The 15,012-nt window shown below is 36.0% G+C and overlaps 1 protein-coding gene across 1 annotated transcript in view; it reads left to right on the top strand.

Moving 5' to 3' along the window:
- LOC149566162 (Metal-dependent phosphohydrolase) overlaps window positions 1-10,599 on the top strand; it is a 161,559-nt gene extending 150,960 nt beyond the window's left edge. The window contains exons 7-8 of the mRNA XM_089819583.1: window positions 9,360-9,401; window positions 10,004-10,599. Of these exons, the coding sequence (XP_089675709.1) occupies window positions 9,360-9,401; window positions 10,004-10,089 (128 nt within the window). The 3' untranslated portion in view covers window positions 10,090-10,599. The remainder of the gene's footprint in view (window positions 1-9,359; window positions 9,402-10,003) is intronic.
- The last annotated feature ends 4,413 nt before the right edge of the window (window positions 10,600-15,012 follow it).

The following is a 15,012-nucleotide window of genomic DNA, read 5'->3' as shown; positions in this document are numbered from 1 at the left end:
GGTGAATTCAATTCCTTTGCTAAGCTATAAGGGTTTTTATTTGAGGTTTGTGAAGATTGAGTTGTACATCAATCCACTCTTGAAGTATAGTGGAATCGGTTTGCATTTCTGAGTATTGTTTGGGTCTTCCAATTTGTGGTTTTGTGGCTAGGAAGACGTTGTAGTTACTGGAGTTACAAATTACATTCAATTGAAAAATGGAATCCTTTACCCAATTTACTTTTTTGGACATCGTGTGATTGAGGAGTTAATTGCATTTCCATTTGCAAATTGTGGAGTTCAGTTTGGCATATAGGTGCCTAAAATTTGGGAATTTTAGCGTGGACTTTAGGCAATTTTTTTATTGGTGTTTACCATGCTTTCAACCCTACACTTGGGCGTCACAACTTGTTGAGAGATTGGACGCCACAACTAGGCATTTCTTTGGTTTGTTTTGAGTGGGACTGCTACCCACATTATTGGCTACCATTTCCCACTAAATTGGGTGTTTTTGTATAGCAAATCAAGCCTTTGATTGTCTAGAAATAACACCACTACAAGCACTCTTGTTGCACATGGTTTCAGTGATTAATGTAGGGTTTGAATTTTCCCATATCGGGCTGTATTTGGTAGTGCCTTGCTTGGTGTTTGGATTTGCAGACATAGCTGTTATTGGGTGTCATTCTTGCAGATTATCACCCAAGATTTGGAGTAGTGAGTAGGGTTGCCTTTCTCAGACATTGCAGAATTTGGTTTGCCAAGTGACATTGGTGTAACATCAAGACTGTTGCAATCATTCTATGAGCTGGAGAATTACCAGGTTCCTTTAATTGTAAAACATTTATAATATTGCAACATATTTGAAAATAGTCGAGTTGCATTTCTTTTTGGTGTATGAGCAAAGAAACTTATTTGAATAAATTGGTAATTGTACAAATATTTTTATTTATTTTGGCATCATATTTTATATATATGTATATTTGAAGAGAGAAACATTGTAAATTCACTAAAACACAACCAAAGGAACAACTATTTTTAGTTGAGCATAAGGGCCAGTTTGGATTCATCACAGTGGTATCAAAGTGGTTTCCTGCCAACCTACAAGAATTGGGTTAGAGATATTGTGATCAATGCTTGTATTATGAAACTATTGATGTTTGATTTAGTGATTTATTATTCAACACGATAGCTTAGAGATTTATTTCAAGTAGACATTATGCTTGTAGAGGTCGTACTTATCCTCCTAGCGATGGAGAACCAAGTATTCAATTTGGTACTATGGGCGATAGAGGTGCTTGTAGTCCAAGTGGTTTGACTCATATGGGTTTTAGAGATGTCAGCACTAGTTCAGAGGTGGATAGAGAGGCCCAGGAGACATTACGGGATCTTGCACATGGTCAACACCATGCTGTCGAGGTGTTGCAAAAACTTTCTGACACATTGCAATGGATTGCACTCCCTAGAGATCGGAGTAGGGAGCAAGCTGCTCGTGATGCTTCTGCTAGTTCACACAGGTTCTGAGTGGTTGACAGGTTTAGAGATGTTGACAGGATTAGAGTAGAGGATTAAGATAGGATAGTTGATAGGGTTGACAAGACCATACATAATGACACATATGATAGGCTAGAAGCCCATGTTTTTGAGACCTGGGATAGATGCGGTTGGTAATGAGACTGAGGATGTACGTTTTGTAGATGGCGTGGTAGCACATTCTGCTAAGTGGGATGCTCTATTGCAAGAAATCAAACGATACTTGAACTTTGACAGGTTCCTGACGTAGAGGTGGGAGCATTCTAGAGGGAGGGCCTGCATCTAAGAGACAGAGGCCTCGACAGAGTAATTTATGTGAGGTAGCTAATAAGATGACAGTGGAGCACTTTGATGGCAGTGGTAGAGTGACAACTTGAGCTTGGGTCCATAAGCTCGACACATTTGGCGTAGCATCTGATGACTAAGGAGGACACTATTAGATACATAATGTTGCACTTGGATAGAGTTGCTTGTGACTGGTGGTACCATGGGTTAGTCTCCTTCTGGCATGATCAAATCACTTCTTATCAGGAGTTTGTGGATCAAATGACTGAAAGATTTGATAGGAAGGATCCTAGGGCGTACTTTAGAGAGTTGGCTCAACTGAGGCAAACTGACAATTTAGAGGTTTTATCAATGAGTTTCAAAGGCTCTCAGTGATGGTTTATGACATATTTGAGTGGAGTGAGTGATGTTGTTTATGGAGGGTTTAGTCGAGCCACTTCATGGGTGAGTTAAGTCATTGGACCCATCTTCTCTTCAGGAGGCTATGAGGAAAGCAAGAGACCTTGAGGCATCTTCTCGAGGTAAATTTGCTTCAAAGTCTTGTACCCCTTCGCTTGTTGATGAGGAGCATCCACCAATTATTGATGACAAGGGGAAAGAAATTAGGAAGGTTGATGAGGCTTCACGAAAGGATCTGAGGAGACAACTTTTCTTTTGGTGCAAGGGGTCTTTCTCAAAAGGTCACACTTGTGCATTGAGGCCTAAGGGAGCAACAAATCGTGCCATTGGTTTATTTTGACATGATTGAGGCATAGTCATCACAACAACCCAAGGATTTTGATGGGGATGATCAGAGTGCCAATAAAGTGTATATGGTGATGAGTGTTTATAGTATCATAATTGATTAGCATATTCAGGACTTACATCGGTGTAAAGTTTGTTTGTGCCTAAGTTAGACTTTTGGCAGGATGGCTAGGTTGATGCAGTGAAGGAGAGTATGTTGAGATCTCCTATGGAGTTGTCTTCTGATGATACTTTGGCTTTTACATCATCAGTATAGGTATTGGGTACTATGTTACAAATTATGCTATTGATTTGATGATGTCATTGGTATGTATTTGGTTCAGTGATGATAGAGTTATCACGTGCTTCTTCATATGGGATTCGGTTGGAGGTTGGAGCTCTGTGTGTTGTCCCCTTTTTTAGAAGGTTCTTGTAGTGATCTTGGTCAGTTCATCATCACAACCATCGTGGGCTGAAAGTGAGATTTGAGGGTCTCAGTTGTGGACTTGCTCTTTTTAGTAGGTCTATTTTGGGCAATTGCCATATTTGGGAGTGCAGTTGGTGGCGCTAGTTGTTGGTCATCATTTGCATTGGATGGAGTTATTTAATTGATGATTAATTCATGAGTCTTCATTACTATACAGGCACTTTATGTTATTTTGTGTCATAAAATGAAACTGTGAAGATGAAGCTTCCTAAGTGAAAAATGTGAAGAAGCTAACTGCCAATTTGTGTCATAAATGAGTCCACATGTGAGAGAAAGACATCCAATTGTCTATTTGCTTTTAATTTATTTTTGAGGGTTTTGGAGTTTGCTGAATTCAATTCCTTTGCTGACCTATAAGGGTTTTGATTTGAGGTTTCTGAATATTGATTTATGCATTAATCCTTTGTTGAAGTATGGTGGAACTAGTTTGCATTTCTGAGTATTGTTTGGGCCTTCTAATTTGTAATTTTTGTAGCTAGGAAGACGCTGGAGTTACAAATTACATTTAATTGAAACTGGAATCATTTATCACAGTTTACTATTTTGAACGTTGTGTAATTGAGGAATTAATTATATTTCCATCTGCAAATTGTGGAGTTCGATTTGGCATATAGTTGCCCAAAATTATAATACTACAAGTAGGGTTGCCTTCATTAGACCTAGCGAAATTTAGTTTGTCAAGTTGTTCTGAGTCAGAGATTGGAGTCGTCTCTTGATCTCCAGAATGATATTGATGAGCCCTAGACAAAGATTGGAGCTTTTTACTGCGATTACATAGTGAGGAGTACTCATCATTTCTTTTTCGACCCACATGTAGAGGATTTGGTTTCACGCAGGTGTGGGTTGGCTCCTTTATGGGATGGATTTGCACCATTTGTAGATAATGGGGTTAGTAATTGCAAGTTAGGAGCAGGCTACTTGTAGAGTCACCATATCCACAATAATAATGTAGAGGATGGAGATGGTGGTTGTGTCACATGCCCCTATGGTTGTTACTATCTTTGCAGTGCAGCTGGATGGGAGTGTCAGTTATATTAGGAAACAGGTGTTGATAGAGCTAGTGCTTCAGTTCGATTGAGTTCTAATGAGTTGTCTATTCCATCAGCGCCTACAATTAGTTTCCAAATGATTATGTTATTGATGTCGACTATTTGTGTGTTGATGCTACAATAGTCAATTGTGCACATTAGGGATATCACATAGTTTTACGCTTGGGATTCGAGGGGACTGTGATGTTTGTTTTTTTCTCTAGGATTGCTAGGGAACAAGCAATCTTAGGGAGGGTGGATTGTAATGTCCCCATTTTTTAGTTGTGGAAGATTTGATGGATTCAGTCTATTATTGGGTCCTTGTAGGTTGTACTAGTGTTTAGAGGACCTTGTTGTAGAGTTCTTAGGCTATCTAGTGGCCTGTTGTTGATTTTGGTTCTATTTTGAGAGACTTATTATTTATAGTAAGTCAACATTTGGTTTCAATGAGCTAAGATGAGTTAGACGAGTTGAGTGATGCTCTCAATTTTTATTTTTAGCTTTTGGTTTGGGCTCCAAGAATCTCGGAGGGGTGCCTATTTTTAGTAAGTCACCCCGTTAGGTTCATTAGGTTCATTCATCGTCTTTCATCATCAGGATCACTCATATGTTGTCAGATTTTGATTTTGCTACTTCTTTAGTCATTTTTTCAAGACTAGTGAATTATAATTATTATTCAATTAAATATGCTGAGGTTGCTATTTTTGTTGGTATTGTATATTGACCACCTTAATGTCATAGCTCATTGGAACTAGGTTGAAAAGTTTTAAATCGTGGGCACAAGAAACAATGACCTTGTGTGTCATAAAATTATAATATGGTTGAAAAGGTCATTTTTAGAGCTAAAGGGAAGTAATAAATTGTAATATTCAATTATGTGCCTCAGTATAAATTGTAATATTCAATTAAGTGAAAGGTGTCTTGAAGAAGCCATCTTTATTTATTATAAAAGCAATGCTTTGTGAGAAGGGAATTCATTCTTGTCTATTGCTTTTTGATATTTTCTTGTGAGGGTTTGAAGTGTGAATTTTTGAGGACTGATTCCTTTTGATTTGAGCATCAATTTGCTTCTGTTGTATAGCAAATTGATTGGCCTTCTAGTCTATGACTACTATTGTTTTAGAAGGTAATTGTTATGCGACAAATTTAGTGTCTAATTTCTGCTGTAGACATCCAAGCTGGGTGGCCAAATTTGAAGGTGACGTTGAAGAATTTGGAGCAGCCAAACCCTGTCTAAGGCTGTGATTTGTTTGCTACAGCAGTGGCTATACTAAGGGCCGCATTTGGTATGAGTTTGGTGATGCAAGGTCAACGTTGCAATCTGCTGGCAACGTTTTCCATTAAGCGGAAAGGTTGGAGTTGGCGGGGGAAATTCTAGGTCTGCTACAATAATTTTATCAGACACCAACACTTATCCAGGTTTCAAAAGTTCTTTTGCTTTGAGCACTATTTGTAATAATTGCCTCAGGTATAATTGCAATTGAAACTATGCTGGCAATCATTTCCAATTATTTTGGTTTAAGTTATTTGTGAGCACTCATTGTAGTAACCCTCAGCCGGTTACCTCTTAACAATTTAACTTTAACAACTTCAATTTCCTTAACCAATCAGAAATATGTCATTTTATCAAACACTTAGCAAGCAGAGTCAATTAACACTGTATATGATACTAAGTCTCAATCACAATGCTAAGAAATGCAACCATACAGCTCACAGAATCTGGCCTAAGATGTTCTGCATAAATGATTATCCAATGATGCATACAGTCTGGAAGAGATTTACACCAAACTCTGAACTCACTAATTAACAGTCTACACTGCATTGAGAATGAAATTTATTTGCAAACTGATATCTTTCGAAGAATCATGAACCCATCCTCCAGTTGGTTTATTTACTAATTGGGTAAAATTCAGAGCCAACTATACATTCGAACTAGATGACATAGATTGAAATTACATTTGAGAAATTAACTGATCTTAATCACAAATGGAACCTGGTGATCATGCCTACTATGAGATTTATAAATTGCAATAAATGCTCCAGAAATTGCAGATTATTCCCTACAACACTCACGATGGGCAAAATAACATGCCTGCTGCTTGCAGCTCTAAACCATTTACAGATTTAGCAGCCACGATAGCCACAAATGATGTATGTACGATCCACAAAACTGATCACAGCCTTCCTTAGTGGCTGTGTAGACTTCCAGCAGCTGATGTGGCTTCTTAATGCAAATCGCAGGGCCTTGTGTGATGTAGAAATACACCTTTGGAACATTTCTTATGGGATTAAAACTCAAGAGGCTTCAACAATGGGCTCTTACACCTCATGTAAAGATTCAAACCAAAATTTATAAGTTGGGACAGCATCCAAATGCTTTAAGATTCTTCAATAACATTTACAAATGAAAAGATAGGGCAAATTTCTTTTATGAGATTGATTATTAATGAGTTAAACACGTTTTCCCCAGTTTATAGCTCAATACAATCAGTCGAATAAAAGTTATTAAACTTTTGCCAAAATTGTTATTATAAAAAGCAGATTCTGACGGGTCTGCACTAAATTGATCATAACTTTCATAAATCACAATGAAATTAATCCAAACCAACACCAATCATAAGCTAACTCAAATACCTTTCCAAAAATATAAGTTTTAGGTCTATCAATTCATATGTACACATAACAACAAAAAGAACAGTTGGATTTCTGAAAAATAAACTTAGAAATTTATCGTAAAACTCTCAAAAACAAACTTCTCTTTATTTCACTTCTTTCAACTTCTCCAGCCATTACATTCTGAAAATCACCACCAATACATCATATTTTAAAACCTTTTCAAGTTCTATAACTAATTAATTACCCCTCATGACCATTCATCTTCTCCCTTATATCATCTTTACATATTGTAACATTTTATGACAATATTTTATTATATATTTGACAATTTTCATCCATCTCGACAATATGACTCTAAACATAATAAATGGACCTAATACATATCAAGTGTGATTAAATAACATGTTTGAACAATATGACTCTAATTGACTTTATAATATAAAATACTCCTGGAGTCTTCATCCCATGTGTGGTCCTGCATCATGCTCCCGACTTTCAAACTTTTCAAAGTCCTCTTGGAAACTGCTGCTAAACAAAATGCTAGTAAACAAATTTTCATGTTCACTGTGGGGTTGTATTTCTCCTCATTGTGCCATCTTGTGGCTTGGGCTTTGAGCACCCACAGCTGCCATGTCATCTTGAGTTTGACTGTAGGCTTGCTTCCTCTTGGTAACATCATCATGTGTTGAACCATCTGCTGTCCATAGCTTTCCATAAACATCATGTGTTGAACCTCTGTTGTTACTTTACCAAATATACTTTCTAATGACCTTTGTTGTCAATATGTACATGCCATATATCCATGCTTGGAGGATACATAAACTCTCAAGTCTTGTCATGGCCCATTACGAACTCTTCTATAGTCTCTTCTGTTGAGAAAAAACCAGACTTCACAAGCTGAACCTCTTCATCATGTCATTGCTTTTGGCATACCAAAAGTTTCTCTTTCTCCATGACTACATTCTCTATCATAGGGGTACTCTCTTGCACCATACCCTTCTCACTACTTAAATGACATATCATTGTCCCAATCGCTACTGAACCTTCAGCATACTCAAACTCTGTCTTGTTCCTCTATTTTTACTCCAAGAACCTCTTCATTATTTTGTTCTACATGCTCTTCTTGCTGTACTGCACTCTCTTTCTCTTTCAATGGATATATTTTCTCTTCCCTTTTTAGGATCGCTGTCCCAAGTTCACATACATCTACACCTTGTAAAATTTCATTATCAAAAAGTTCTTCCTCCAAACATTCTTTAAGTTTCTCTTCACATTGTTCATGTGCTGGAAATTCTATTTTATCAATCAAACTTATGCTCCTTGTCATTGGCCATGATGCATCATCATCATCTAATGGAAACAAATTAAACCTTTTTCCATCCTAATTGAGAGAATATGTATTCTTTCTACAATCACATAATCAGAAGATGCCAAGAGTTTGTTTGGCAAATGTTAAATGATAGATTGCAAAATCTCACCAACATGTATGAAAAAAGAGCTGAAAATTCAATGAAAACTAACTCTTAGGCAATGAATGAGTGAACTTATAGGCAACTAGTTGACTTGAGATATTATGCAAGTTTCATTTCTAGATACATAACAACACCCAGAGTAGAACATACAAATTTAGCGAAGATGGTATTGAGATTGTGAAAGGAAAACTAGAGTTTTGGAATATTATACAATGAAAGCAAAGATCTTAGGCTGTTTAGGTTTAATGGTTCAAATGATAGAAAATCCACTTTTGGTTATCTTTTCAACCTTGGCATATGTTCAATCATATGGACTAGCAAGAAACAAGTAGTAGCTCTACCATCGATAGATGCTGAATATTGAGGAGCAATAAAAGTAGCATGGCTTTGAAGGATGCTTTCCAACATGAAGATGCCTCAAGGAAAGTCTTCACCCTTGTTCCATGACAATCAAGGGGTGCTAAAAGCAAGGAATTTACTCTTCAGCAAGTGCTCCAAACATGTGGAACTTCATTGCCATTTCATCAAACAATTTGAAGATGGATTGGTTATGCTGTACCCAACAAATTTGAAAACTACTGGAATAAGCTTGGTGTAGTTAAGATTTAACCATTAAGGGGAGTATTGAAGTAATGCTTTTTTTTAATGTTCAATATATTTAAGGATAGACTTTGGGAATATTCTTTATTATTTTTGATCTATTAGTTGTTATTCTTCTCCTCTTAATTGAAAGTGTTTGTAAGCTTACTTAATGATGCTTCTACTCCTCTTCTTAAGATCTAATATCTTAATAATCATTCTATGTTTAATTATTTGTAAGCTTACTTAATGATGCTTCTACTCCTCTTCTTAAGATCTAATATCTTAATAATCATTCTATGTTTAATTATCATTTCTGAAAGCTTTAATTAAAGTCCATTAATTGCCAATACTTGATTCAAGCAGCTCTGTTATTTGAAATGCTAATATTGAAGCAATAAATTAGTCGTAGAAAAGAACCCTTTCCAAACATGTAGATGCCCTGCAATAACCTGATTAGATGGGTTGAATGGCATTGATATCTGCACAGTGCTGTTCTTGGGAGGATAACCGTGATTATTGCATAGGCATATTTGTATGGTAACCTTCAAAATAGTTTTCTTGGTTGAAGACTGAGTATTTGTGTGTTTTGAATAGCTTATTTTTTTATTATTCTTTGATTTTCTGTCACATTAATTTCATTTTCTGTTTTTCATGCAGATCAAGGCAAGAACTTGGATGATTTTTTCCAGTCAACAGCAGGTATTGACCAATTTCTCGAATTTCATTGAATTTGTGATTGGCTAATTTAATTTCTTATACAAATTACTTGCACAGAGATGGTTCCATTTAAACTGAGAAGCCTCATGTAATGGATTTTTGGCTATGCTAGAGTCCATTACTTTTGCATGAACCCTTGGTTTGTGAAGAAGCAACTCTGACATGGTTGTTAGATGATTTGACCTGATTGCTGATGTGCTGTGTATAATTTGTTTGTATAGTCTACATACATGTAAGCATGATTCAAAATATGCTTGATTTGTTTCTTTTGGTCTTTATTTTAAATCACTATGAATAGTTTCCCACTGCATAAAATTTGGTTTCAGTACACAAAATACTGAGGAATGGTAAATGTAGAAAAGGGTTACTAGTACAAATTAACAAGGAATCTCTGATTCTATTGTGGAGATTCATTTTTGCGGCAATTAGCATTTTAGTTGTTTCATTTTTTTATCAGTCAAGTGGATTGAAATTATTTAAATTGAGCAGTTCCTTTCATCAGTTGACAGGATTTTCATTTGAATTGCCAGTTTCTTCCATCAATTTGTATTGTGTGCTCAAAAGGTTTGGCTTGCTTCTTGCAGGAAAGTTTCAAACAGATATTGGCAAAGCATGGGCTGCTGAAATCGTTTCCAGAAGAATGAAGAATCAAAATCAAGCATCCAAGTAAAGGCTTTCTCTCAAAAGAACTCAAACAGTAGGTTTGGCAACCATTCCTGTGTGTCTATCAAAAAGCTCCCGATTTAACCAATTACAGGGATATGGTTGACTGCCAAGTACTTACTATAACAAGATGAATTTTCCAAAATCATTAACATGCTGTCTTCCAGATCTCTCTCATGCTTTATGAAGTATGAAATTTTGCCATTATGTAGTCATCTGCCATTATGTAGTCATCACTCTGTAGTTTAAATGTTTGATTGGCCAAAAATATCACAAAAGAAAATGAAATCACTTTCAAATTTTATGGGAAGTGCATACTGGTGGTAAAGATGTCTCATTTATCATTTCCCTGTAAATGCATCTCCATTGGAGGATTCCTCTTGGTTATGAAGCTTTAGCATGTTTTTACAGAATGAACATTCCTTGTTTTAAATATGCCAAATTACAATGATGATTGTGTTGCCCTTTTGGTGAACAGTGGCATACAGTTTTTTGAAAAAGTTATTTTAAGTAGAAAGTGTCATTTTGTGTTAAAATATCAACAAATTATCCGAGAGGTAAAAACGAGTACCCCATGTTTCCCGGTTTCCGGAACATTTGCTAGAGCAGGGGACTTGTATATATAAATATATGTTCAGAATTATATAACATTGTCACATTTGTCATAGCAATACAATTTGGCTTATCTCTTAAAATGACAGACTACAATATACAAGAAATCTGAAAAAATGACGTGTTTTTTTGTTTATTAGTAATAATATTTATAAGTTATGATTCATGAATACTTATATATGGAATATTTTTCTTGTTTAAAAAAATAAAACTTGGAAACAAAAACAATAAACTGTAAAACATAAAATAAATAATAAAGCTCATCTTAAAACTTCAAAACCATTTGCAGTCTGTGCACAAACACTCATTTGCCATGTGCATCCAAAACACCCTTTTTTTGTGCGTCCAAATCTGTTTTGTGCTCTATGTCCAACAAAATCCTCCTCCTCTGTGTGTGTTTGAGTAGAAATAATGAAGTGAAGAAAACTTTAACATATGATATGTTAAACATAACTTACATATGTTATTTTATTTTTTAATGACTTCCAATCCATAAGGCCTGCAAATGGGGCAAAAAATTTCCAATTTTAATACTTTTTTGGTTTAATATATTTTTTGGAAACCGGAAACCTTGATTTGTCCCCGCGATGAATGGGAAATAGCTAGGCAGTCCTTGGGACAATCGATAACAATTAGAAACACATCAACTGTTTTCAAAGTTTTGGGGATGCATTCTGATTTTTCTGCCTGGGTGGGGACAGCTTGGAAATGTCCATAGAAATGGTTTCTGAAACCTGGGTCTAGGCCCTGAAACATGTCCCCAAGTAACATAGGCTGTATCAGACAACCAGCTCACACAATTGACATCTTCTCCTCTATTTATATTACAAGTATATCCTAAATGATTAGATGTTGTTTGTGTACATTTTATCTATTCCAGGTATATCCTACACATATAGGTAATTCATTAATAATGTTATTATAAGGGCAAAAAATGGATCCCTTACAACTTATTTGTTAAATTTAACACCACTTTGTGTAGATGTTCTAAGTTCACAACACTAGCAAGTGATTTTGATTGATTTGTTGCTCCTAATGACACCACTCAAATTACACTCAAATATATCATTTTAGTAAGTTAAAGACTACAGTTGTGGCCTTGACTTTGTTTAGGGCCATAGACATTGACTCATTTTGTCAAATTCAAGTTTAGTTGTGGCTCTACACTGACTCAATTCCCAACCAGCCAAATGCATGGACTACTACCAAAATTTCAAATTGTGTGCATACATCATACATAGCAAGACATCACCCCCTGGTCACTTTTGAAGCTTTCATGAGATCACCCTCCCATCATTGTTAGTGATGTATGCATTTGTTGTATGTGCCGCTTGAAACAATGTTTGCCTAATGTGGGAAGTGGGAAGGAAGTTGATTCCCATTCTTAGCATAGTGAGCTCTAGTGATGTGTTTAGTTTCCTAGTTGGAGATGTAGGTATTGTTGCTAGTTTTTTCACACAATCACCCCATTGCAAATAAGAAACCCCTTTTTTCACTTTGGCAGTGAGTAGGTGCTAGTCTAGGAGCATATTAAAAACATTTTTAAAGTTTGTCTTGGGGGAAAACCTAGGTCTTGAGGTAGTCCCTACTCTTCAAGTTTGACCATCAAAGTGGAGGCCTTAGACAAATCTAGTGTTCAAGTCTTAGAAGAGAAAGAGAGAGTTGATGCAGATGACCAAAGGGTAGTATAAGGTTGGAATGACAATGATAAATGAAAGAACATGAAGTTGGAGTAAAGATTAGAGTTGGATCATGACTCAGGAATTCTAGGATTTTCTAAGTCAAGCCCTTGGGCTTGACAAATTGAACTAAGTCAAGATCTTGAGCCACAAACTTAATCAATTGCATGTCAACCCTCAAGGTTCGATCAATGACAAGTCCAACGCTATTGCCAAAATCAAGTTGGGCCTAAGGTATTGGCAAGTACCATGCCATGAACTAAAATCCTAATGTTCTTTTCCATATACTTATGCCAATTTTGACTTGACCTTGTGTACTTTTCCACATCCTTATGTCAAATTTAACTTGATGTTATGTAACTTGCCAAATTGTAACTTGCATTTGCCACATGAGTGTTCTATCTTCGACTTGACCTTATATCACTTGCCATAGAGGCATGTGAATTCCGAGTTGCCTTGTCATGCATGTCCTTGATTTCCAAAAACCACTGGGTGTCTTTACCTCGTGACCTTGTCAAATCCAACTTGGCACCATAACCCTTAACACATAATCCCTTCATTTATGAAAATCTACATAAGACCTTGTGATGCAATAAGAAAAGCACTTTGGTAAGGTAAGGTCTGAGTTAGCAAAGATAAGCTCCAAGACAAGGTTAATATCCCAAGTTTTCCTATGGTTTAGGCAATCAAGTAGTAAGGATATAGGTGCTCACAACTCAACCTGTCACCACAAACTCACCTATTTCTACAACCACTCGTAAGGCTTCACCAATCTCCCAATTGACTCTTCACCTTCCAAGCAATTCGCACAAGCATTCTATTATCTTTCAACTCCAACTCCACTAGGGCATCTTAGAGGCTTTAGCCAACCCAACCAACCAAAACACCCACAAAGTGAAATTGTAAAACAAGCCTAAAATAGACCTAAAACAATTAGGCCTCCAAATTGAGTTTTTGGACCTAAATTTCCTTCAAAACATCCCTACAACAAATTGGACTTTCACACACCCATTTTAGAGTACTATTGGGGTCCAAAGTTCTAGATCTCCATCCTTTTTAAAGTTGTTAACCCACAAAAGCCCTAGGCTTAAGGGGTTTAGGCCTATGAATCAAGGTATATGTTGTTTAAGGGTTCTAAGCTAATATCCACTGTCCAATCTCCATTCCTATAGTCTAAACACTTCATAAGCAATCTAATTTTCACCTTTCTCTAAATCAATGCCCTTCCTACAATCGAAGTATCTTACTAGCAACACTATACATGCTTTACCCAATGTCCAATCTCAATTCCTATAGTCTAAAGACTTGATAAGCAATCTAATGTTCACCTTTCTCTGAATCAATGCATCAACACCCTTCCTACAATAGAAGTATCTTACTGGCAAAGTTGTGTATGCTTTACCTTTTATCCTTAATGATTTGTTCAATCTTGGGCTTTGATCTTAGGGTTTTGTAATCTTAATATTTCCATAAACCGTTTCCCTCTTCTTCCATCTGTTAGATGCAATATGATGTTCCCTTTTACCTATAGTCATTGGCTTCCAATAGTTGGTTCCTTTACTTCAATAACTATCTCATCATTAGATAACTCCTTTGTCTTGTTGATAATATAATTCCATACCTATTAGCTTATCCTCATCAATGTTTGACATGAATGAAAAAACTTAATCGTTGATTTCCAACTATCATGACCCTTCGAACACGAAACTATTGACTGCAACCAACTGCATTATCATCGTGTTAGCGAACATATTTGTCTTCCCTTTATGAATTTCAAATGACTAACTCTATACCCAGGCTACAAAACAAACAAAGTTCACAACAACTAGGTAAACACATATTAATCGTTTCCCTTTGAATTATAAGAGGTACAACTCCCTCTTGATAGATTTTCAATGAATTTATGCTTAAAGAAAAGCATACATGTGTACTTTTACCCGAAAGTACTTAAGGATCTCTCACATACTCTTAGGTATAGAGGAAGAATTCAGAATTTACAAAATATTTGAGCAAATTGAGAAGTACAAAGTTTCCTCAAAATCATGCAATACTTGAAAAATAGAGAAAATTCAAAGATATTAAATAATATATCAAAAGAATGATAACTTGAGATGAACAACAATCAATCTCAAGTAAATCATAGACTCCATGTTAGCCACCGTGGTAAAACCTTGAGGAGTTGGGGTATCGCTGTCTCTGATCTTAAACATGGTGTCTTGGAAACTTTTTATCAAAGTCTCTGGATCTGTATTTCTATCCTCAATTTGTAAAATACCGGTGGGATTAATCATTTGCATGTCTTTCAGGACCTTATGCATTCCTTTGATTTCATTCTCAATTGCTTGTATTTCTTCAAAGGTGGTTGTAAACAAGGATTTTTTCCAATTCATATTACTTTTTAGTATAAAGAGCATGCAAGGATCTACAATTTTCATGGGATTGTCAGTAAGGAAGTTTATCACTTTGTACTTCTCAACTTCTAGTACCTGAAAAGCTATTGCCTAACATCGAGCCTGATCTGCTTCCCACACAGGCATAAGGATTTGGATTTCTCCAAGCAACATCTCCTCTTTTGTATATGTAGTAGTAAATACCAGAATGAACTTACTTCCTTCTTCTATAACATACCCAATCCAACT

The sequence above is a fragment of the Cupressus sempervirens genome, chromosome 3, assembly GCF_028749045.1.
Source record: "Cupressus sempervirens isolate cs-2001-9-10 chromosome 3, ASM2874904v1, whole genome shotgun sequence".
Taxonomy (NCBI): domain Eukaryota; kingdom Viridiplantae; phylum Streptophyta; class Pinopsida; order Cupressales; family Cupressaceae; genus Cupressus; species Cupressus sempervirens.
Note: the sequence above shows the minus strand (reverse complement) of the source record. Positions and strands in the feature narration are given on the sequence as shown.